The sequence below is a fragment of the Corvus moneduloides genome, chromosome 1 (genome assembly GCF_009650955.1).
Source record: "Corvus moneduloides isolate bCorMon1 chromosome 1, bCorMon1.pri, whole genome shotgun sequence".
NCBI classification, from domain to species: domain Eukaryota; kingdom Metazoa; phylum Chordata; class Aves; order Passeriformes; family Corvidae; genus Corvus; species Corvus moneduloides.
Genome location: NC_045476.1, coordinates 97,054,953 through 97,080,327, shown reverse-complemented (window position 1 = coordinate 97,080,327; position 25,375 = coordinate 97,054,953). Strand labels below are relative to the sequence as shown.

The following is a 25,375-nucleotide window of genomic DNA, read 5'->3' as shown; positions in this document are numbered from 1 at the left end:
AAGACATATGGCTCTACAAGAATTCAACTTTCAGCATGCCATAGTTTCTTTAACTGGTGTTTCTGTGCCATGAGTACAAGCTGTTTTCCCATGTTTGCTTCTCTCTGATCCATGTTACCAAAGCATGGACAACAAGTTTGTCCAAGCACTTCCCTCGGAACCAACTGGTACATACTGTATGGTCCACAATAACTTTGAGAGGACTGAACAGAAGAAACTCAGGGCTTTTAGCCAAGGGCACAAATGAAGCAGTTGTGATTAATAAAAGTAACAAACAAAGCACGTTTTAGTAATGATGAAAGGAACTGTAACAGAGGTACGGGAGGGAAGAAGAGAGATTAATGTGTAAAAACAGAAGGATTGCTGGTCATTGACCACATTTATTATTAAAATGATGTAATGACCACAGGAAACAAAGCTGTTAAGAAGAAGGACATCCCCAGGGGGTCATGGGTACGTACCAGGGAAACCAGGGGTGGTCTGCCCAAGGGGAGTAAAGGGGGGATGCTGCATAGCCAACTGGTGAAGCTTGGTCAACTGCAGGGCAGGATGGGAAATTAGAACTAACCAATCAAATGGAATTATTTCAGAGCAGAGAAACCGTCTTACGTGTTCTAAAACTGGATTAATTAAAATTATATTGAAAATAAAAGGTTTAATCATTCATTCTAATCTACCGTAGAGAAAAAAAAACAAACTGGTTATAAATGACATCTCTACTGTTATTACATGTAATGGCTATTGTTAATATTAACTAATTATTGTAGAATTACATATTAAAAGAACTCAAATATATCACATGCAAAGAAGACCAAGATAACTGTCATTTGTTCCTGGGCCATTGTACTTTCTAGCAATTATTGCACAAGGTAGGAGATGCAGCTGGGCTAACACTTGGCTATACAGTGTGTTGGTCAGGAAAGGTGTCCTTAGGCTGTGTCTTTATTGCTAACTGTAGAAAGCAAATGCTGCCCAGAACAAATAAGAGGGAGAGGAACAAAAAGGGAGTAATTTACATGTGCTGGACTCACGTCTGGATGAGGGATGGCATACTGCCCCTGAATCGTGAACGCCTGGAAACAACAAGCACAGTTAAGACACAGATTAGTCAGGTGGGACAAGCAGCATTCCTGTTCTCATTAGAAAAGCTTCTCCTGGCCCCCCTCCCCAGCAAATGCCACCTGCATTGCTTTCCACGCTGAGTGAGGTTTAATTGTCTTGTGCTGCTTGATAATCCTCGGCATGGTGCAGAAAGGTCTCTGTCAGGCTGCCTGTGTACGCCCTGCAAGCAGAGGATGCCAAACGCCGCTGCCCAAGCTCTGATGATCTTGGTCCTCAGGACCTCTCTTTAGTCCAGCTCTCTCTGCCTGGAGAAGAGCTGAGGACACTGAGGGGGTCAAGGAGCACAGGGGGTGGCCACTTCCCCTCCCTGCTACTCCATCTGCCCAATGACACCGGTGCATGTAGGGAGATGCTGATGCCACAGCGGCAAGGGGCACAGTGAGAACAGACCTGCTCAGGGGATGCCCTGCCCTCTCCTCTACCTCCAGACTGCCACATGTGTGCAGGGCCACATGCCAGTCAGCTCTGAACCACCTCCTCTGGCTGCCAACAGCCATAGATGCCAAGCGCCAGCAACAGTGTGCCCTGGGGCGCCTCCCGGAGTTCACGCCCAGGCTGCTGTGCCAGTGGGTACCTGAGCATGTGTGCTGATGGTAGCCTGTCCTGCAGTGCCTGGACACAGGGCCAGCAGGTCAGTTTGGAGACAGGAGCATCATGGAGACCCCCAGCACGGTGGGTGGTCTCATCTTCCCCAACAAGCCAAATATCCTCCCTCCAAATCCAGCCACTCTGCACCACAAGAGCAGTGCAAGGGGTATAGTTTCTGGTGTCATTTCTGGCAGCACTGGGGTGAGATGTGGGGACACAGAAGCACATGAATGAGGAGGATATGGTGGCATGCCTGGCACCAGTTAGCACAGCCCTTTGTCCCTCCTGCTGGTCCTGTTCATGTCCCTGCAGCGGCCTACAAAAAACAAACTCCAGAGGGTTTATGATTTTCTATTATGTGTGAAAGGAATGGCATGCCAGAAAAATTTTAATGTGCTTGTGCTTAGACAGGCAGGAATGCAGAAAGACATATTATAACATAAATATTTGTAGTGGGAGAATTATAAACAGGAACAGAGCTGATTAGCTTAGTTTGCAAAATGCTTATTTGACAAAAGGCCTTTAGAAAGTAATGAATCCTCTGCAAATGATAAAACAATCCATTTAATGGAGTTCAGATATTAAAACCTTTAATGTCTCAACTGCATGATGCACATTTCTGCAGCAGAATTCCCCTTCTGGAGAAGAAACATTTCATTTAGTTTTTGAATTAATTACAAAGCCAGGCCATAATCTGGCAACCATTATGCACATGAGCAGTTTTCAGGGACAAGTGTGTGCACCAGGCTCAATGGGAGGTTCATGGGCCAACGTATTCACGTGCATCTATAGGGGAGGGGCATCACTCATGGGTTATATACCACAAGAAAAGGTTTCAGTCCACAGAAACAAACGATTGCCCCCATCAGGGGGTCAAATGGAAACATGTATTCAAGCAAGCAAAACTTGTTTAACTGTGTTACCAAATGAGGACAAACTGAGTGGGGGCTCTGTGCTCAGCCAAGCGCAGGAGCAGCTTCAGGGAGGTTACAGCGGGTCCACGAGCAAACAGTGGGTTTGGAAACCACGCTTTGGTGTCTGAACCTCTGTGCTGGATCACAGGTGTCCTTTCTGGTCTCAGCCATACTTCAAACCCAGCTGAGAACATCTTTTAATGGCTTTTTCCAAGCAGTGGTCTGCAAACCAGCAGGAATCCATCACAAAAAAGTCACCAGAAAACCTAACAGAAGTCACCCCTTCCCTCATCATGCTGCTCCCTCATCCTTCCGTGTATACATACGAGGAAGCAAACAAACTGGAGAAGTAACAAAAATAACAAACATTCAGTGCTCGGACCAGGTTTACTTGGTTGCTTGGTAGTCCACAAAAACCAGCAAATCAGAATAGACAAGATGGGCCTTGAATTTTCTTTCAAAAAAAAAAAGAGAGAGGTTTTAATTTCTTAGGCTGCCAAAAGATCATTTGATTGATTTAGCTTGAAAAAACAGTCTCTGTCTGCTTTACCCCTTCTCAGGGAAACCATGTGTTTTTGGGACTGAGGGCTGGGGCTTGCTAAGCACAAGCCTGATTAGAGGCTACTGAGACATCTGTCCTGTAATGTTCCACTGAGTACATGGGCTATGGATCTGCTTCCATCAAAGTCAAGGGCAACTTTCCTACTGACGTAAGTAACAGCAGGGATGACCTGGTCTGCACATCTCCCTCAATTTAGACCATCCTACTGGTAAGAGACACAAAGCAAAGCTGCACCCTCTGAGTACCCATTTAAACACCAATGTAGCACACGAGGTAGAAATTTCCAATTTAACCACCGCACGTGCTAAGTAACAGGGGCAGAGGAGAGCAGTGTTCCGTTTCCTTTTAGTTTTGTTACACAATGCAGTATCGAAGAAGCACAAGAAAATTAAAAGCAATACTTAAAGTGGAAGAACCCCAACTTTTATGGGAAACTAGAGATTATATTTTGCTAATGTTACTTATTTTACTAAGTGTTAAAAAACCAAAATCCTTTCAAGATAGCCACGACGTAATTTAGAAGAGAAAAATAACTTCTGATAGCTTAGCTGAAAGGTTGAATGGAATTAACAGTGCTGATAAAATTTTATTTTTGGTATTAATTTCCTCTTATAAAGCCTGGTTAAAGTGTCTTTCCATACTGGTGTCCAAACACACCTTAATCATTTTCTTAGAAAGTCTGCTTAGTCAGAGCGCACAGAAATTCAAAGCACACGGAAGGTGTCTGCCTCTTACACTCTTTCTCACATCAACACGGTTGCATTAGAAAAGTGAGAACACTTTTTTCAACTGATAAAACTGAAGATGCCAAGAGCTATTAGACCTGAAAATAGGACACTTTCAATTATTTATACAAACTGCTCAGCACCCTCTAGCCAACAGTTTCAATACTTTTGACTGATGATATATAGAGATGGTCTTTGAAGGCAGTGGCAATTACAACACTGGCAGAATGGGCTGCTGTGGATATATATACACATACACATTTCTTAAAGGAAAGCACTGCAGTGTAGACTTATAGATATGGAGTAAATTATTCTGAACTTTCAGTCATAGACCAGTTTCTGGCACATTATTTTACATTTCAATTCAGCGTTGCTCACTAAAGAAGCAGATTTCTTATTCTGACCACAAGTAAGAGTAGTAGGCTCGAGCACGATGAAAGCTACTACATCCAGGTTATGAAAATCCGGATATACATCAGAATGAATCATTACAGAGTAGAAGGTAAAACTCTGAGACAAAAAAAATCAGAGAAAGTTCATGATAAGGGCTGTAAGAAGCATTTTGGCATATGCTTGAGAAGTGCAGGAGCTTCCTTATACACCAGCAGATTGTGGTGGCACAGGTCATCACACCAACAATGCTAGCAGCACCTTGGGCCCTCAGCCCCACCAGGAACTCCATGTTCAGCTTCTCATGCCATCTCCAAATTGCCTGAGGTGGGACACAGTCTGTGCCATCAGCCCACACCCTCTGACAGGGTGATGACCTGGGACGGGCTGATGGGGAGGGAGGGGGCAGCTGCCTGCAGATGTTCCACCATGCATGTGAGTAATTGGGTAACTGCTTAAAAAGAGGCCTTGGCATCACCTTGGGGAAAAGATTTGGCTGGGTGGGGGTGCCTTACTGCCAGAGACGCTTTACACATGTTAATCCTGACTAGAGAGATGTCTGCCTTCTTCTGGGCTGGGTTTATGGGGTCGATTTCCCCTTGAGTTGGGCAGGGCTTGCAGTAAGTATCTCACTCCTCCACCACTGCTCGTAGCCTGGTGGCTACACAGGTCCCCTTGTGACCCTCCCAAGGTGTTTTTAGGGTATTTATCAGCTGTGTTCATCACTGGCTCTTCGGTGAAAGCTGAATTCCCCCTGCAGTGGATGATGACAGAGCATTCCTGCTATGCCTCTGCCACATGCTGCAGACCCATTTCAGACATTACTAAAAGACACAGAAGAACCACATTGCACGTGGGTTTTTAAAGGCAGATGAGAACCCTGACTGATATAGCTTAAGGTGAAGGGGGAATCATCAAAACTTCCTTACATAAGAAAGAAACAGGAATGCTGTTCTTGTGTTATCAATCAGGCTGTTCCAAGCCACGGTTGGGAAGGTCTTCACTTGCATGTAAGTAGTTCCAGCCACCTCGGAATTCCATTGCTACTTGGTCCCGGGGGACTGCAAGCAGTGGAAATTACGTGTGTGTAAATCCTTACTTTAAAATGCAATATTTGGTCCCAAAAAGTATAAAAACTATGAGAGAAAAATTATGCTTTTCATGAGCAGAAATGTCCTGCTGTTTCACCATCTCTGAAAATTGACAAAACCGCTTATACTGCTAGGGAAGCTGCAAATTAAGAACAAAAACCCCCAACCCCTATGATAAGCAGGGCTGCCCCACTCAATGAGCTCCTGATTTGGACACCTCTCAATCTGCAGAAGGGCAAACTTTTCTTAATTACAGAAGTTAATGTCAAATCTTGGTAAAATAACAGATGGTCACAATTTTGTGTAAAGTTTACAATGCAGTGTTCTCCTGTCCTGCAAATGTAAGCACACAAAGTCGACAAAGCACACCAATACTATACCAGGCAAGAAAGAGTAAAAGTTGAAAACTAACAGGCGCTGGCTGAGGCTGGGCCAGGACGGTGTGGTTTCCAGCTGAAGCCAAAATGGTGTCTGCTCTTACCTGGCCACCTGCAAAAATGATAGGTGCAGAGGCAGGTTTGGGACGGTAGGGGATGGTGGCACCTTTGGGTGGGGACTGCAGACAAAAACACAAAGCAGTCAAAATGCAGAATGAAGCAGAGCTTGTATTAAAAAGATGACTCTTTATCTTGGTCACCTCAGACAACAAGGCATGCAGATAACCCAGTCCAGCCCCCCCTGCCCTCCACCCCATCAGACCAAAAGCACGCTAGAGGCCTCCTGTCTGGGCTTTTGGGGAAGGAGCTGAGGACCCGACTGCACAGCCAAAACAGGCAATAGTGACACCTGTGGATTCATTAGTGCTGCTGTCACATGAAGTTACGAAGCTTCATCAAGCATGCTAAGGCATTTCCAACAAAGGTTAAAATGCCCAGATTTTTATATAAATTTATTTTCCATCATTTAATCTAAGGGCTAAAAAAGTGCCATCAAAATGAAACTTTATGGCCTTATGCAATGACCTGACCCTAAGGAAGCAAAAAATCCTGGCTGGTCAGAATTTTCTGCCCTATACTGCATCAGAATAAAGTGTGTTTCTGTCATAATGACTGAAGATCCGTGCTGGACCTGGTTGTAGTTTGACAATGTCATGACAGCCTTTGATTGCTCAACCCTGCTGTGAGAGGCTCTCAAATGCCAGGAAAAGCAGAGTCTAACAGAGCCTCTGGAAATCCCTGGCACGGGAAGGGCAGACAGCGCCCCAGGGGAACCCATGGCAACTGACAACTATTAATAATGTGTTTGAGCATCTCCTGGTGAGAAGGGACACGCTGGACGCCCGCTTACCTCCAGCATCACCACGCAGATCTGCTTCACACACTGGATGATGGCGTCGGGAGTGCCGGATATGGTCACCGCGCGCTCCGTCGAGTTGGGCAGCATGTCCCCTGCCACCTGCACCTGGGCTCCTGTGGACTTCAGCAGAGACACAGCAAAGACACTGTCACTGCCAGGCAGGCAATGGCACCTCTCCAGACATTCCCTGACGCGATGGAGGAGGATGCACCCCTGAACATTTTGTTTTTTCTTTGCTGGATATGTGATGGAGCACACATGGAAACTCCTACCCCAGACATGGATTTGCCTGTTCAAGCCAGTTTGCCAACACTACCACCCTAGGGTGGTTAGTCCTCAGTAGCTGTTAGTGAATCAAACTGCGACCTGAATTTCAGGAGAAGCATTTTAACCCTCTCAAAGACAGACAGTTGCAATGCCGACTAAAAAGTGAAAAGGGTGAAATGAAGTACTCTGCAATAATAAAAAAATAAAAGGAAAAAAAGCCCAGTAATTGAAGAAGGTTGGCTAATCAAACGAGTCACTCTTTAATCTACTGATAGATGGCTCTTTAATCTACTGATGGCTGACTTGTGTCTCTTGTTGAAATTTGGGGCTGTCTCATACTATATAGCACAGAAGCACTTCTAAATCATAGTTAGTGTTGATTGAATATATGCATATCATCAACTTTTAGCTCATTAATGAAACCTAAGAAGGTAATGAGCCACTTTTGGGGGGTTTTCTGCTCTGTTTTTTAAATTTGATCTTGGTACTAGTGTGTCCTAGTTAAAAAAAACCCCAAACAAAACAAAGAAAGAAGAAAATACAGGAGGCCCAAACAACCCATGACATTATTATACAAATATGGAAGACCTTTTCAGTCAACAGAGAAAATCCCAGGCATCTGATGTTGACTAAGCTCTTTAACATACTGCACAGAAGATCTATTCCTGACTGTTATTGCAATGCAGTATTTGGGCTTTAAAAAAAGTATTTTCAGTAACAATTGACTTTGCGTCAGTCAGCAAGGAGTTAATTTGTTTTCCTGCTGGTTATACACAACACACATTATCCTTCTTTCCAAAGACTGATTAATGTACTGATAGCATCTTCTGTTCACTAGTGCTGTTTAAGGCCAAAGTATCAATTCCATGATCTATAACAGACTTTGGAATTTCACTGTAATTTGATCAATCCCCTGTGCTTTTCTTTTTTTTATAATCTTATCTCAAAAATAGTACTGCAACCCTACATGTTGTTCCTGGGTGCATGACTGAACACAAAAGACCATCCATCCCTTTTGCAACTTCTCAGTGTGTTGTGTGATGATGAAATTAGACCACATCTTGGGCTGGATGCTCCTCATTTTCCCCCTCTTTTCCCGGTATTTGCTTTTTAACATACATTCCTGGGTATCTGTACATCCAGCACAAAAGACTGCCAAATACCAGAGTCATTTATGCATTTACTTGCAGTGCTAATCTTTTTTGTTCTCTGACTTTGGTCATATATCAGTAGCAAGAAGTGAGTAAGATTTTGTCCACTATCTTTATACTTAGGAAGATGCGCAGTGTGACTTCTCACCACGCTAGCCTTATCAAAACACCTATTTGGCCAAACACTATCCTTTTACTTCCTTGTACCAGCTAGAGGCAACTGCTTCTGAAACTATGCTCACCAGGATAATCACCTCAGTCATTTCACTTAACCAACAGACCAATCTCACTTTTAAAATCCTATATCCTGAGCACATTCTCACAGTGCTCCAAATGAAGTTACCAATATTTAATATAAAATCCAAAGTATGGACAGCTATAAAAACTAGAGCTAAGCACTCACCAGTACACAGTTCACATTCATGCCTGCTCCTATTTTACCACAACTAAGAAATCAACTTAAAAGCTCCATAAAACCTACTCTCTTGAATCCACATTTTAGATTAAAAAAAGGAAGTTTCAACTTTTTAGAGCCTGTTTTGACACAGGCAAATAAAAAAAAATGGATCAACATGTTATCTTAGTATTCAACACTTCATCCCATGCTGGAATGAATTCAAATTTAGAAGGAATATTGTCACTTCCTCCAGGATAACAATCAATTTTTCTGAAATGTCCTATTCAGATTTTCTCTACATAACTGAGCATGTACCTGATTTTCTTGTATGAGTGATTACAAACACCAGATCCTTGGCTTGGCATGTGCTATATTGTTACAGTCATGCATAGAAGAGTTAAAACAGGCAGTGTATGGTACCTTTTCCATTTTTTGGTTAGACAAAAAAGTGGCTGCTAGCACAATGAATGAATACCTCTTGCTAAAGTCCGGACTAAATCTATATTCTGCATGTGTTTGGAATGTATCAAGTCAGGTCACCAGTGGCCCAGTGACATTAAGAAGAAACAGGGAAGAAGCATGAAAATCACACTTTTCTAGAAAGCAGATCTACTAGCCTGGAATCCCCAGTGTTGCTTGGGCTTTTCTCTCACTGTAAGGGTGGTAACTAATTTGGAAATGGCTGCACCTCTTTGACTTGGGGTCACTTGAGTTATTGCTGGGCAGGGGTCTGTGCGCAAAGAGAAACTCAAAGAGCCATTTGTCACTGTTGCTTTGCTTAATTGTGCATGAAAGACTTTATACATTATAAAGCTGTTTCTCTATTTCACACATGGTCTTCAGTGTCAAGGAAAGTACAAGTCCAGCTGTGCTGGATTCCCTGCTTCTCCCAGAGCAAGGCTTTTCCAGGTTTTTCAGTTGACACATGCTCATGTTGGTGTGATCAGCAAAGTGCAGTGGGTGATGCTGGCAGGGCACACTGCAGCAGGATGCTAGCCAGTGTCCCCAGCACACATCCCAAGACTTACCTCCCTGATTTCTTTGATTTTGGAACCTCCTTTTCCTATAAGGGACCCACACTGACTTGCTGGGACAACGAGCCGCAGTGTTACGGGCGGTTTGCTTGTCACCGTGCTGTTTGTCATCGAAGCGTTTATGTCCTGTAATCACAATGTCAGCAAGTATTAGCGGGGGATTTGTCACTCCTGGTGAGCACTGAAGGGCTCAGAGCAAATGCCCAGGCTGTCTGTGGAGACCTGGGGAGTGTGCAAGCAGCTTGTTTTTGTGGTAAGGAAAGCCCATCACAGCTCTGCCAGTGATACACCGTAAGCATGAAGTGGCTCGTGCCAGAGGAGCCCTTCGGATGTCCAGCATTGCAAGATCCATGCTGTGGGACCAGAGGGCAGGACTAGGAGGAGGAGGTGGTGTCTGCCATTAGACCAGCCAAAACATGTGGGAAAGGCAAAGAGGCTTTTGGATTCACAGGCTTCCAAAACCTGTTTTGGTGTCTTTTTCACCACCTTAGTTAGAACATTTACACTGTATAATACGTCTCTACGTTTCACACGTTTCTTCCCAGATTTGATTCAAAGGAAAACGGTTAAAAAAAGGAATGACAAAGAACCTGTGAATAATCTGAAGCAGAGAAAATCAGATTATTTTGATAAGTGTTTTGCTGCCCTCTAGATTTAATTTCTCTTTTGTAGCAGGTCCATAAATACTTGTAGCACTACACAATTTCTAAAATCTTTTCCATCATGGTTATGGAACCAGAGTACAAAAAGCTCAGCAGAACAGCAATTGCCTTTGTTCAGGTAATGTAACATATATCCGTGGATCCCACTATCCAATGAGACTACACTACACACTCCCATAAGCAGTTCAATATACTACTTGTTGCAAGGTTTAAATTGTTTTAAATATATTTTGTTTGTTCAAAATCTTGTAGGCAAGACAAAACAATCCCTCTAAAGACTTCATCACAGAAGAAAAGATAAAGCTTATCTTCCCACTGATCAGTGGGATGCTTTGAGGGAACTTAGGATCAAAAAATAAAAAGCCACAAGCTGCACTGCAGCTGTTCAACAACTCATGAGAATCTCAGAGCGTTTTGGTAACACTACCCATGAATTGGGAAGACTCTCCTCCATCTGTGAGGTGGCACGGCACAACTATTATACTCTTCACAGAAATGTTACCAAAAGATTAGGAGAGGAATGAGAAAACATTCATTTCCTACTGAGTCATTTATGATGCAACAAGAGTTCCAGCAAACAGAACTGACGTGATTTCCTAGGCTTACAAAGACTATCACTTGTCAAAAAAAAAAAACCCAACCAAACCTGCATATATTGTGCCATCAGGATCCCAAATTACAAAAAACCCAATCAACAACAAAACTACTCAGCACTTCAAGCAACTCTGCACATCTCACTGAACCAGTGTGGGAGTCCAGTGACATCAGCACCGATTCCTACAGTACCTCCCCAATTGTGATGGCAGCATTCTTCCATCCAAGAAATGGCTTGGTATGACCTTACTTAGCTTAAAAGAGAAGAAAATAAAATCTTGAATGGAATGAGGCATTGCCGCATGTGACAAGACAGCTACAAAATCATTCCTCTGCCAGCCAGCAGTAACTCACTGCTGCATTCTGTTTAGTGTCTGTGTCAGTGAGAGATTGCAATCCAAAATAAAGCCAGAGGGATAACAGAATTTTGCAGTACCCATGCACCTGAGATAAAGTTGCACTAATTTTTTAGCTGGAAGATGCCATCTCACTGTATCATGTTTGTGTCAGGTGGAGGCACGTGTAGGTAAATAATCCTCTTCAGCCACACAGCATGAAACCTAATAATGTCTCCTACTTCCATTACCATACGTGGCCTGGCCTCAAAGCCTTCACTGCCTTTCCTGGTTTCAAAAGCACTTTGCAGGAACTGGAAGCCACTGTTCTCTTTATTTTGCCCTCATCATTTAAGAAGAGCAAAATCGAAACATGCGGGCTCAGCAGCATGGAGTGCATACAGGAACTATTCCAGCTTAAAAACATGACAAAGGAGAAATAAGTACAAAAAAATCCCCTTCACAACTACAGGCTTCTGAGTAGGGATGGCTGGAGACCTTCCCACAGAACAGTCATCTTTCAAACTGGGAGATTCCTATTTCTTTAACCTCCAACTTTTTGTGGCATTGCATCCATTTCCTCAGGGCTCTGGCAGACACTAGAGCTGGAGCTTGCATGGCTTTCTCCCTGCTTGGTGGGCTGCTCCTCAGCCAAGACAGGCTAACAGGGAGACTGAAAGTGTTGAAGATCCAGCAGCATCCCTAGCTCTTGGCATCCCAGGGTCATAGCACATAAGGCTTCCCAAGGCAAGCTAACCTGGCAGCTCCAAAACCTACCAAACCTCCAAGGAAAAAACATACCAAAATTCTTCTTACTGGTTTCAAAGGAAATGTTAAACTGTCCAGTTTTCACAGCAAGGAGGATTCTGTGAGGTGGCTCCCCACTTGGAAATGACCACCACAGGACTGACCACAGTTGTACTGGCAAGAATTAATGTTTGTCAGAAAGGCTTCATCCTGACTGTTTTTATCACCTTGCTTTTCTCTTGTCCTTATTCCTAGAGCTGAGCAAGTTCTTCATAGATGTTTGCAGAGGACAAGGATTCCAAAAACCCTTTTCTTATTTATCTGGAGGTCTGACTACTGAGCGGCGCCTGCTGCTTATTCCAGTGCTTAAGTACCATGTGCTTTCAGTGGATTATGCAGACTTAAAAGCAAAGCCAGAGCTGCCCCACTTGCCAGTGAAGTTACAGCTTCATTTCTCGGGTCTCAGCCTCCAGTCCAAAAATGACTGCACTAAAATGTCCCCTCTTGCAATGCCAGTGGTCTTCCTGGCTTAGTGCCATTTTGTAGCAACTCTCTTTCTCCCCTGCAGTGAAGACTTTAGGTATTTACGTAAATATCTACCTAGCTCGTAAATTCATCGTAAGCCTGCTAGAAAAGCAACTTCCATTAGGAAGGCTGTCAAAGCAAAGAGATATAAGGCTACAGAGCAACCACAAGAAGAATACAACTTTTCTTATTTTTCTATCTCCCTGACACATTTTGAGATTTTCACTAACACTAGAAAAGCATTCCAGGACTTTCATGTCTTCCTAGACCTGCTCATCCCCAGGTATACAGCTATAGGGTTGAAATTAAGGGTTCAAGGTCTTCATGTGGGCATGCATAACAAATACCAAAAAAGATCCCCCAAAGCAGCAGTCTCACACATGCATCTTTTCTCTTCTGTTTCAACATAGCTGCAATAACCAGAGGGGGACTGATTTTTTTTAAATGGCTGAAGAACTCTCCAGCAAAAAGATATGCATGAAAAATAGCATTTGGTAGCTAGCTAATTTGTAATTTCTGAAACAGCACTTTATTTTGCCTCCAGAACGTTACAGTTACCTCTTTTTATTGGCAGGGAGATTTATAGGAAACCCAACTGATTATATGAGACATATTTCTTTACTGCTGTTCTTTTAAATATACCACAAACCAATTATGTTAAAACTAAATACAGATACTTCAGAAAAGTACTTGATCTGCAGGGAGTGCCAGTACTCCTTTGCTAATGCTCATATGAAGAGCCAGACTACCCTCTAAAACCTGCAAGTGCAAATAGGTGCAAAATCCAGCCAGATGCCTGAATTTCAGCTTGCTTTGCCTATTGCTACCTACAGCACTTTCAAAGACTACATCACGTTGGGTGGTGGGCTGGGGATCTGATGCTGTGCAGTGTTTGACGTTTTTATGAAAAAATGCAGCATTATTTCCATTGGGTACCCATTTTGGTGGGAACTGGCAGGGATTATCTGTGCTAATGATTCTCTCAGCATTTTACAGGATAAGGAACATGTTTTTCCTGTAGAGAGCAGAGACACTGGTCTCTCCAGGACTCTCTGGACAGGAGAGTATGGACCGTACACCAAGCTACCTCTTAAACTAGAAGAAACAGGGATTATTCCATGATGGGTAGGAGATGAAGAGGAGAAAGAGATGAAAATAGGAGGTTTTAAAATTGGGTTAGACAGAATTACTTGTGTGGTTCTGCAGGCTTAAACATCAAAATCATTATTTCATTAATAACCAGCAAGAAAAAATCCCAAAGCATTCTTATAAAATGCGCCATGCCACAAAACTAAGAAATTTCATCAACATATTGAAAGATTGGAATATCCCACAGGAAGACCTGAAAACCCATGAAAGAGTGAAGAAATACAAATTGGATTAACATCTGCAGTATTAAAAAAAAAAAAAAGGTCATTTGTCTGGAGCTGACAGGAATGTTTGCCAAGACTGAAGAGGTGAAAACACCTGAGCAGGAGCTGGGGACACCCACCAGGCAAAGCATGGCTGTGTGCAAAGCACTGCACTAGTAGGAGGTGAGGCATTTCCAGCAGTGGCAGAGATATGATAGCACGATAAGGAGAGCAGGGGGCTGTTAATGCTGCTAAATAAGCCTTTGTGAAACTTCATTTGCAACCTGTCCACAATTAGCGCACACATTTAATATAAAATGTATCTGGAAAAAGGTGGACAGGGACTACTAGAGTCATGAGAGGGGTGCAGAACGCATGCTCTGAAAGACCGTGCTTGGATCACTCTCTCTGGCAAAAGCAAGGGTGTGAGAAGATAAAATCAGTTTCTGAATATGTATCAAGAAAGGGAATCCTCAGGGATGGAAAGGCAAGAATTATCTAAACTAATGGCCAGTACTGGCACAGAAACAAAGCTGCATGAACTGTTCATGAATAAATGCAGGTGAGGAGCAAAAAGAGTATGTCTAATTATCAGAGACCTGAAGCTGCGGACCCAGTGTAAGGAAACAGAAAAAATCTAACTGTTTTTTGATCATGCTGTGAAGTTGCAAGTTCAAGACATACAGTTTATTCTAGAAGACAACTGCATCTGACGACTTACAAGCTCTCTTCTAGTCCTGTTGCTCTAAGCTTGAACAATTGCCATGGGTAAATAAAGGCACCTGTTGATAATTCTCATCAATTCCCTGTGCTGTGGGGAGATGTGGAGACTAACCTTGCTGACTTGGAGAAATAAGAACTCTTAGGAAAGGGATTAACATCTCTCTAGTTTAATCCATTCTTGAGAGACCCTGCCCTTTGCTTCTGCTGCAGGTGACTCAGTTGACCTGTCTGCAAGCTCCTCCATTACGAGAAGGGGAACTGCTTCCTGCAGGGGCATCTGCCTCTCCAGAGAGGACAGGAGAGATACCCGGACTAGACATACAGTTTTCAAAAGTAGAGGGAGCTAAATCCTCTCCAGAGTGACCACAGTTCATGTTCTGTACTCTGCTGCCTTTTCTGTGAGGTTCTCCATTAAAATGGTGACCACATCTAATTGTAGCTGGTCCATGAAACTGAAGGAAATTTCAGCAATTTAGATACATATCTGCACAGAACAGTTAGTCTACAGTGAATTGAGCTCTTGCCTTACTTACTCTGAGTACCTTTAATTGGTTTTAAAAGACAAGCTTTAAATGTGGTAATTGGTAATCATGTAGTTTGTTTTTAAAATAAAAATTTTCTAGTTAAATGAGTTATACATTCATTTTGACACACATAACATTTACATCCATACCAACTGGATTCATATAAAAACAGAGTTAGAAGTTACGCAATTATTCTTTTCAAATCAAACCCACAATGGGAATAGAATTTTTCCAAGACATTTTTCCTACCATTAGCGCACATTACTAGAAGCAATTGCTTTTCCCTGAAGCCTCCAAAAAGCAAAAGAAATGATCAAACATCTTGTAAATTGACCCATTATTTTTCTTCAGTATTGCTGCCAAAAGCATTTATAAAAATACAACCACTTTCATTGCTATTAAATAGAACATTAAACAAATCCTATTTAACATTAAAGCAAACATGAGAAAATTCAAACAGTGTTTGTATTTCAACTTGAAGGGAGAAAAAAAAATTATTTGCTTACCTCTTCAAATTTTAGTGCAATCATAGAAAAAGCTTTAAAAATTGCATCTGTTGGGCCTGTTATTGTCACAATTCTCTCTGGACAAGTCCCTTCTGAAATATTGATTCGAGCACCGCTCTGTCAAAAGGAAAAAATATTTTTCAAAGTTATGCTTCCCAGGGAGGAAACTAAGTAGGATTAGGGATACAGTTTGGAAAGGAATACCTTGAGGCATCTAATTCCCTCCCCTACAACTGCAGCCCCAACATCGTATAATTCAGCATAAACTGATCACATTCAAAAATTCATGTAACTGTGGGAAGCTGGATTCTGTCTGGGTAAATCCTTATGTGGCCTTCTCAGTATACAAATAGCACCTCTGTAACTCAAAGTTGCAAATAATGGCATAATCAAGTCTTTTCCCTTCCCTTTGCAGGATTAACCTTAAGTAGGACTGGAGCTACAGAATTTAAGAGAAGGTGGTTGTCTCCAGGAAGCACCAGCATCTCCTAGGAATGATGCACCTCTCTGGTTTGGAGCCCCAAAGGTGGGGCTTGGCCTCTCAGCCTCTCTACTGGGGTCTCACTTTGCACTGTGGAGAAGGCTCCTTGTAGATGTGCCTCATGTGAAGGCAGTCAATCAATAAGCACTGAGCAACCCTTTAAAGGAGTAGTGGTAAGACAAGAAACAGCAACAGTACTGTGTCCATAAGGCAAGGAGCCTGTTGGATGGAGTTAGAAAACCAGAAGTCTCGTAGAGAAGCCAGGCTGACTCTCAGGTATACTTGGTCCTCTTTATGCCACTGTGGCAGTGCAGAGAAAACTTCTTAACCAGGGGGTTTTATATATTTATAAATTTGTATTTATATATTTTTAAATATATATTTAAGAGGATCTGGGTGTAAGTAATGATCAAATCCAGTTTAGGTAAGAGCCACCCTACGTGTTCCCTGAGGTTTCAGTCACAGAAATGTGTTAATGCAGCCTAAGAAGTCACTGGAGCCTCAACTCACCCACAGGCACTGACCTGCTCAGGTATCAGCAAATGTGACCAAATGTGAGACAACCTGGGTTAGTTTGGCCCTTTGCCTGCAGGGTGACCACGCAGCTCCCGATGTGCTGTGTGTCCCAGACCTTACTCACAGCATGCTGCTGTGTTTCCACACATGACAGCACCCCCACACAACATGAAAAAAACCAAAGCTCAACAATACTAGAAAAATCTTGCTGCCACAGACCTGGGTACAGAACTGAGGGTTCTGTACTTTTCTTTAGGCTTGAAGTAATTTCTGACATTTCCTCAATGACAGAACTGTCTCTGACATTTCCCCAAAGACAGAGATACATTTCACACCATAAAGATGGCATGCACCCTGCCACATCTGCCAGGGAAGTCAAAATAAAAGTTGCATTTTGCTTTTAAAGAAGTACTGAAAAAAGCAGTCATTTAAAGAGGGACCAAATTATCATCATGTGGAGACACAGTCTCTTAGTCCTGTGCTGATATAAAGATGGATAAAACTCCCTTATTTTAAAAAAACATAACCAAACAAATAAAGTATCTTCTGACCACAGATACATGACAGCAGGTGTCCAGGACTGGAAGAAGAACATTTGGTATTTATCTTGAAAGACAGACCAAGGATCATACGTATTCTCTAAGATGTTTTACTCAGAAGTCAGGAGCACTTTCCAATGATGGCTTCCCTTCTGTGCATACAATTTATATACAAAGATATCTGCCCAGGATCATAACTAATAATTAAACTGAAATGTGTTTAATCAACTGTTATGTTTACCTAGTACATTGGAAACACTTTTTCTTACCTTTTTTTTTCTTTAAGTCTTAGCAAGTGTGTGAAAACCTGAGTGAAAATGTCATCAAAAAAGGAGCCCTGAACTCAGTCAGCCTGACAATGAAATCCCTATTGTGTATATTTAAAGATGGATGTCCGCAATTTTCTTTACTAAAATACTTTGACATTTCCCTGCCACAGACCTTCTATCAGAGTAGAAAACAACAAAGCAGCTGACACAGTAATGTAGTGCAGCTTTACTAGAGCCAAATTGACTTTTCTTGAGGCACCCTCTATACACTACACTCCTGAAGTTTTAAACAGTAGGATTTGCCTTTTGACTTAATACTTTTAGCAATTGCTTCAAAGCAGAAAAATTATATGGATCTGCAGGTAGGATGTGCTGCCTTGCAGGACCAGTGTGGGTCTGTAGCCTTCACCCGAGTGCACTCCTCTGAAGACAGCACAGCTTGATCTGTGGCAGGGAAAGACGCCTGCAGTCACTGGGGAGGCTGAGGTTTATGCAGGGCTCTGTTTTAATCCTTTTGTGTCTTCAGCCTTGTCAAAGGATGTGAATGGCAGATGTGCAGGTCTACCCTGCCCACATCCACTCACAGCTGCAAAATGAGAAAAAGCTAAGGCTTTGCCAAGACGTGGCAGGGAGATGCTCTGGCTTACACAAGTCTGGCTCCAGCTCTTCTGAAGCTTGTGTCTACGCTCAAACTTGACGTGCATCAGTCTAACGCTTGGTTTCAGATTTTTGGAAACTCTACCAGGAGGCCAAGCCATGTGCAGGACTGATGCTGGTATGTTAATGCAAGATACAGTGGGTCTGATGCACAGAATCATGCTGGTGAGCTGTTCCTGAGATAAGACAGCAGCAGGCACATCGCTGTGGGAATGAATGACTCCAGACTGAGGCAGTGATAAGGAGGTTACATGAACAACAATGTTTAATTTAGCCCAGCATATTTATACCTCACCCCTTGCAAAGAATGGGGATGTTAAACGATCTGCCCATTTGATGGCAGCATCGGTCTGCATATGCTGAACTCCCTGTTCTCTAAGCTGGAAAGAAATGCAAGTGAAGACATCAAGGCTTGTCTTACCTCCTCCCTCATCTTCTTCACTGTCTCACCTTTCTGTTAAAGAGACATAAAAAAACCCCGTTAGCCTGAGCTAAGAAAAGAGAACTGATGTACAATATTTTGACATGAATATAAATAAAGTTATTTTCTGACCTTTCCAATAATGCTTCCAACCTCCTGAAACAGAAAAAAAAGAGACACCGTGAATGATACGATTTGTTACAGAAAGGCATTCGTGCTGTTTCTAAGCTATTTCACTATCACTTATTTCAAAGCTTCAGTGTGAAGCATAGCTCCCTTCCATTGTTGCTGTATACAAATATGTCATGTTAGATCCAAAGGGATGGACTAAAAAAGCAGCTTTGCAGCCAACTGATCGTGCAAGAAAAACACCTTTACCAGAAAATGACCTCGTGGTTACAGATCAATCCTGCTACTAAAAACACAGACAAATCCCTATCAGGGAATGAGAAGTTATGAAATAACAGAACCGTACAATCTACTGGAGAAAATGAGGTGTAATACAAACATCAAAATAATTGCTGGTTTTCTCCAAGGACAGGCATTTACCCTCCTTACGCAAGGGCAGGCATTTACCCTCCTTATGCCTTGTAATAGAGCTGAATTTCCACGCTGCTGAGTGTTATTGTGTAAACACCTGGTGGCCTGTCTTAGTCTCCCTATTAAGCACTTACAGAACAGTAACTGCTAATCACTTTTTAGGGATTTGGGAATTGCGACTGGGCTCCCACCATCTTCCACGAAGGGAAGAAAATACTGAGAAATGTGGCTGTCAACAGTAGGGGAACAATGTAGCAGTTCTGGCAACATCCCAAGGGTTAAAAGCTTGGTGAATAAAACCAACAGGTTGCAAAAATGAAACTATTAACTCTAAAATGAGCAGTCTGGACATGTTACACAAATCATGCAGCTGTGGCATTAGGCTGGAAATCATCGGATGGAGAGACCAGCTAAAGGAAAATAAACTCCTCTCCTATTCTAAGATTGTGAAATCTACAGTTAAAGACTATCTCAGATAGTTGAGCTGTCCCAGATGTAGGATATACCATTTCCCCCCACCCAGTCCATACACTTAAGTGTGACCCATCCTGGCACACAGTCCAAAGTGTAGGATTTTCGAAATTGTCCTCCAATGCTCTATTCAGTGATGGACTCATGATAAAGTGGTACTGACTTCACTCTGCAGGAAAGAACTACCTGAAGTGACTTTGAGTTATTTTTGCCAGTTGTTTATAAGCCCATAGTATGAAGCCGTTTGTCCTTGCAACTTCTCACATCCTGCTCCCAAGACATGAAGACTTTTCAGTGAGAAGAAGTTACCTATTTCAATGAACTCTGGCACACTGTTCCTTTATGGTCTCTGCAAGTCTGCACATAACACCAGACTGAGGGGAACAGTCAATGCATTGCTGGACAGGCTGGAAAATCGGGTTGAGAGAAACCTCAGGAGTAGAAAAAAGTCAGATAAAGAGCCCCATGTCTGGAATGGAAAAAGCCCATGCAGCAGGACAAGCTGGACAAAAACTTCCTACCTTAAAACTGACTGCAGAAAAAGTCCCAAGGGTCTCAACTCAGAACTTCAACATAAATAACTGAGTACGTCAGCAGTGTATCCCTGATCAATCAAAGGCTGGACTGTGCTAGCAGGAGTGTAGCCAGCAGGCTAGGGCAAATGACTCTCCTCTTCTTCTGCTTGTGAGACCATGCCTGGAGGATTGTGGCCAGTTTTGGGCTCCTAGTACAAGACGGACAAGGACACACTGAGGTGAATTCAATGCAGGGCCACCAAGTTGGTCAGGGGACCAGAGCACAGGACACGAGGAGAGGCTGAGAGAACCAGATTTGTTATTAAGAAGAAAAGACTTGACAGGGGAGTTGTACTGCAGTGTACAATAAGGAAAGCAAGCTACAATATCAAATTCCTACTCAATGTGAGGAAAAAAAGTTTACCATGGAGATGGCTGGACATTGAAACAGGCACCTGGAGAAACATCATCCTTAAAGGTGTCAGAACCCAGCCTGGGCAAGGCCCTGTGTAATCTGCTCCAATGGAATCTGCTTGATTCAAGAGGTCAGACGGAGACTTTTGGGGGTCCCTTGCAACCTTCATTGGTCTGTGATTCTTCAGTCATAGCCTTGATACCCACTGAAGTCAATGCCTTATTAGCCACAAAATTCCTCAGTCCTGTGAGGCCCCTTCTCAGGTTTATTTTCAAACTGTACTTTTCCTGTTTCCCACTTCCCGTTACTATTTCTCTTCCAACTGCTCTTTCAAGATGGCATTCTGCTCTCTTGTACATACTGACCAGTGACTGGATATTGTCCAGACAGGAGATGCAAATCTTCCAGAGGTATCTGCTTTACAAACCTACAGTTCTGCTGGCTGATGTAGAGTAGACCTTTACACTTCACACAGCTGTGTGAGTGTTTTTGGTAGAGCTGCTTGTGTCCATTTGGGACCCTCATCTGCACCTCTGTACATACAAAGCAAAGAAGCAGCTCTGTGAGAATGGGAATGTATGAAGTGGACTCACTGCAGTTTTCTGTCTTGTAACCAAATTATTGTAATATTGTCTCTTAATATGGTGGTTTAGGTCACACCTTTTCCTGTGCCTAAGACACCTATACCAGCACGCTGCCTAGGTTCTCAAATGAGATGCAGCTTTTTTTGTTAGCAGTGACACAAATCTGGGACACCCATTCCCCTGGGGTGGCCTGTTAATCCCCTGATTCTGTACATTCCGCTTCTTCCCTCCCTGGTCTTGGCCCCTCCCTCAGTTTCTTCCTATTTGTTTCTGTACCCCAAACCCACCCAGGGACCGCCCTTGGGCCCCTGACAAAACCATCCCGCACTCAGAGCACGCTGTCTCTCCACCTCTGAACATCTCGGGGACGAGATGTGATTAAAGCCATCTCAAACCCTCATGAGAGACCCTTCTCTGCCTTCTTTACCACCACTGCGCTGTAACGCTGCTGGCTGCCGGAGCCAGATCGCGGGGCTGTCCCAAATGGACTCTGGGATGCAACTGATCGCATGGCCCTAGGAAACCCTCACTGAGCTCTCAGGGAGCAGCAGCCTGCTAGGCAGAGTCCAGCAGTTACAACATTCCCCCAAATTTTTAAGATCTTAATATTTTTTATATTATCATCGTAACTCTGCCAATCTACCAGTAATTGCTGAATGGGCTTAGACAATACAGGGAACAAGGCTTGGGATGACAAGCCTTGGGAATCTCCCATGTCCAGCAGTTCCTATCTGACCACTTAGCACATCTGGAAGTTTTATCTTAAAAACTTCTTCCATTCTTCTCAGTTCCAGCTTTCAGAAATAATTACTTTCATAATACAAATTCTTAGGAGGTAGAAGAACCTTTTGCTAGGGGTGAGAGCATTCTGTTTCAGTTGCTATGGGCAAGCAACTATATTTCAGTCCATGGTATAGCTTCATGTTTTGTGTATCTGAAGCTTCACTAGAATCTGTAGGCCTGGTCTTGAACCTCCAAGGCCTTGTCAGTATAAACTTAGTATGGAATCTATCCCAATCCATTCGATCATCTTGGGTCCTAATGACAGATGCAGTTCTTTCAGAAATGAATGGATGGGTCATGGCTAATAAATGCAAAAATATCTTCCTTGGAAATAGGAAAACATACTTTGCTTTAGGAAAAGAAAAGCAATGTACTGTCTGTAGCATTGGTAAAAAAGACGGTCCATGTCCAACACGGAAATTAGGAGTATTTAAACAAGCAAAGGAGAGCATAAAATATAAAGATTCTCAAGCTGCTTGTTTCACTGAATTCTGTGTGAGTTTTGCTTTGGATTTCAGTGGGAACAGGAATTCTACATGACCGATCATCACCTTGTTATTTATTAACAAAGAGTACACACTACCAAAGAACTGAGTGAAAGAACTGTGTGAATCCCACTGAGAAAAAGTATTTCAGTAAGACTGGTGACCAGTTCCTTGGAACACGCTAGCAAATGTCATTGTAATCATACAGAGTACTTCAAATCTCCCCCTCATCAAAGGGTGACTTCAGAGCTTATTCTTTAAGGCCGTTTCAAAACATCCAAGACAATGCTACCTCTCCCTCTACACTGGGAGATGGGATTCTGCTTGGCAATGTGAGGTTAGGTCACAGGGACAGAGAAAAGCACTAACTTTACATGGACATTTCTGATTTTTTCAAAATTTTGCTTCATACAAATTACTAAAAAAAACAAACAAACCAGGAATGATTTTAAATGGGTCACCTCAGACTTTTCTGGGGCCTCATCTTTTTCTAGGAAAGTTCCTAGGAAGTATTGGTGACAACAGATGATGTCTTTAATTATGATGAGAAACCTATTTCAGCCACAGAGTAAATCAAAAGACTCTTTTCACCTCATTCTTCAAACTACCAGAGCTACTTCACCAAACCTTTAATGTTTCTTTTTGCAGTCCAATATTTGTTTCATACAGTTCCTTACATCACCTTGAAGTAAGTTTACTGCTAAATGAGATAATATTTAACACCATTTTTATGACACTCAAGTTTTAGCATTATTTCTAACCAAGGTTACTTTGATGGCTTTATCTTCTTCAGAAAATGTTTCTAAATCTGCCAGACATGAAATGTGCTGTAGTTAAGTGCATAAGATGTCTGTCACCTACACTGGTTCATTACAAGTTAGGAGTTCAGTGTAAGTCAGGCAGACAACCCTCGCTGCAGTCCAGGCAGAGATGATGCAGGATATTTTGTTCCTAAAAAAGAAGGGAAGAAGTGTAGTCCCAAGGGTTTTTGGCTTTTCTCATCTGCAGTAGAAGCAGCCTAAACTGACACTAATATATGCAAAGTCTGGTGAGAGGAGTCCTACAACTCATGTCAAGTTCAGCCTCAGTGCAGGTCAGACAAGTGTTTGATTTAGCTGTATTAGTAAGTAATTGCTTATTACAATAAACTAACAACTCCTGAACTATCTGCTGTTTCCCAGTGCTCAGGAATATAAGCTAGCAGTAACTATTTATCTTCAATTTCAATCTGATTTATTGACTAACCATCTGCATGTAAATATAGTGGAAAAAGTTATTACTGAGTTTCATATAATCACATTTCAACAGCAGATCAAAAAGAAGTGCACAAAAAGAAGTTATAATGGGGGGAACTCAAACTCAGTGGGAGAAAGATCCAAGCCAACCCACCTGGCAGACAGATGCCAGAGCTAAAAGTACTACCCAGGCTCCTTGGCCTCAACATATAAACAGCCATCCTTCAGAAGCAGCTGTGCCCCAGCACCCATGCTGGATGAACAGGATGACCCTAAAGCACTGCAAGTGTGTGTCTGCCTACACCCACTGAATCATACTCACACACACACACGCACACAGGTGTATTTGTATATTTGTGAAGTCAGCATATACATGCAGGAACTAAACAATGGGTATCAACTTTCCTTCAAGGAATGACAGCAATCTGGGGTGCCTATCCTGAGGTTCACCAAAGGAGCCTGAGTTTCAGATGGTGCTGAGTACCCAGCCCAGGTAATGCCTTCCAAAGGGCATTACCACCTGGTGGCAGCATCTCAAGCAGGGGACCTCACACTTGTGCTCAAGGAGTCGTTTTGGAAAACCCCAGGAAAATTTGAAATCTACGTGCTGATTTCAGATAGCCTGAAGATAATTCTCAAGCCTGGGGGAGTGAGTTGTCATCATGATTTTCTTTAGTCGGCAATTTCTAATCAAGTAGATAAAACAACAAGAGCTGAACCTCACCAACAAACCCTGGGAGACTGCCCAGCATCAGTAAAGTATATTGCTAACCAATCAGCCAATTCATGGCAGATAACTTGAGGAAAAGCAACGGTAGAACCAGGGGATGGTTTCTTTCATGCTGAAATGTAGCATACAATATTATTTGCACACCTTATTCACAAGAATGGGATGAATTTTGTTGTTAATGAACACTTGGGAAGTGGTGGGCCCATCAAAGAGCAGAAAGCTATTTCTGCACATTTTGCATCATCTGTGGTGGAGGCGAGGCAGCACCAGCAGAACAAAAGGTGGCAGCCAAAAAGTCTGTGAGTCAAGGCTTTTGCAGGGCTCTTGATAGTAAGAATAACTAAACAAAGATATAAAACTGGCTGTAGAAGAAGGCTGTTTCTTAATCAGTTATCTGGTGTGTCCTTTGAATAACAAGAGAAAGAAATCAGTCATATTAAGAAAACAAGAGACTTAACAAATGGTAACGAACCTTGGTTTAAAGATTAACCTTTGATCTGTAAACATAAAGTGTGAAATTCCATGACTTTTTCCAAGTGTGAGGTTGGTTTAATAATTACTGAGTCCTGGAAAACCAAAACAAAAACCGGTAGTAGCTATTGTGGGACCACAGAAACACACAGGTCTTGCTCTATTAGCATGCAACTTTTATTATCAGCGCTACGGGGCAAATGGAACAAAAAATTCATAGGATCCCTGAGATAAAGCCACGTCTAGATGGAAAACACATTTAAGAAATAATAAAGGAATGTATGTTTTCACCCCAAAACATTTGACAAAGAACAGGCTCCATCCTAAAGCTTGAAAATCCTTCAGGCAATGCTCTTATTGCACATGCTAACCTGCTTTCTATGAGCAAGGACAAGGCAGATCCAGTAGGGCTGGACTCTACAAACAAAACAGCTTTGAAAGGAAAGAAATACAGCCTTCCACGGTGGGGAAACACATCTGTCATGGGGCAAGGAGGGGTCCTGGCAACAGCACACGACAGCTGTGTGATAAAGTTTTCTAGACCCAGGCCAGTTGCCTTTCTCCCATCCATAAAGAGGCACAACATAACTCAACTCTCTCTCTTCACCTTCACCTGAGGACAGAGCTGCCAGCAGTCGACTAAGCTCATGAATATGCTTGCATGGAAGATCCCAAGAACATGTTCCACAAAGATGTTCTGAACAACGCATTTGCATGGAGCATATGGGGCATCAACATTTTTCAAAGACTAGAAGAAA

The 25,375-nt window shown here is 42.6% G+C and overlaps 1 protein-coding gene across 20 annotated transcripts in view; it reads right to left on the bottom strand.

Moving 5' to 3' along the window:
* Nucleotides 1-25,375, bottom strand: part of LOC116448603 (poly(rC)-binding protein 3-like) — a 516,599-nt gene that overhangs the window by 29,757 nt on the left and 461,467 nt on the right. For 14 of the 20 annotated variants that reach the window (XM_032119362.1, XM_032119393.1, XM_032119403.1 and 11 more), the window contains 8 exons: nucleotides 18,521-18,544; nucleotides 18,389-18,421; nucleotides 15,506-15,622; nucleotides 9,532-9,663; nucleotides 6,680-6,808; nucleotides 5,805-5,948; nucleotides 1,017-1,073; nucleotides 462-537 (listed from right to left, as the gene is read on the bottom strand). In XM_032119362.1, the coding sequence (XP_031975253.1) occupies nucleotides 462-537; nucleotides 1,017-1,073; nucleotides 5,805-5,948; nucleotides 6,680-6,808; nucleotides 9,532-9,663; nucleotides 15,506-15,622; nucleotides 18,389-18,421; nucleotides 18,521-18,544 (712 nt within the window). The remainder of the gene's footprint in view (nucleotides 1-461; nucleotides 538-1,016; nucleotides 1,074-5,804; nucleotides 5,949-6,679; nucleotides 6,809-9,531; nucleotides 9,664-15,505; nucleotides 15,623-18,388; nucleotides 18,422-18,520; nucleotides 18,545-25,375) is intronic. The other 6 variants (XM_032119383.1, XM_032119317.1, XM_032119342.1 and 3 more) reach the window with 2 other exon arrangements.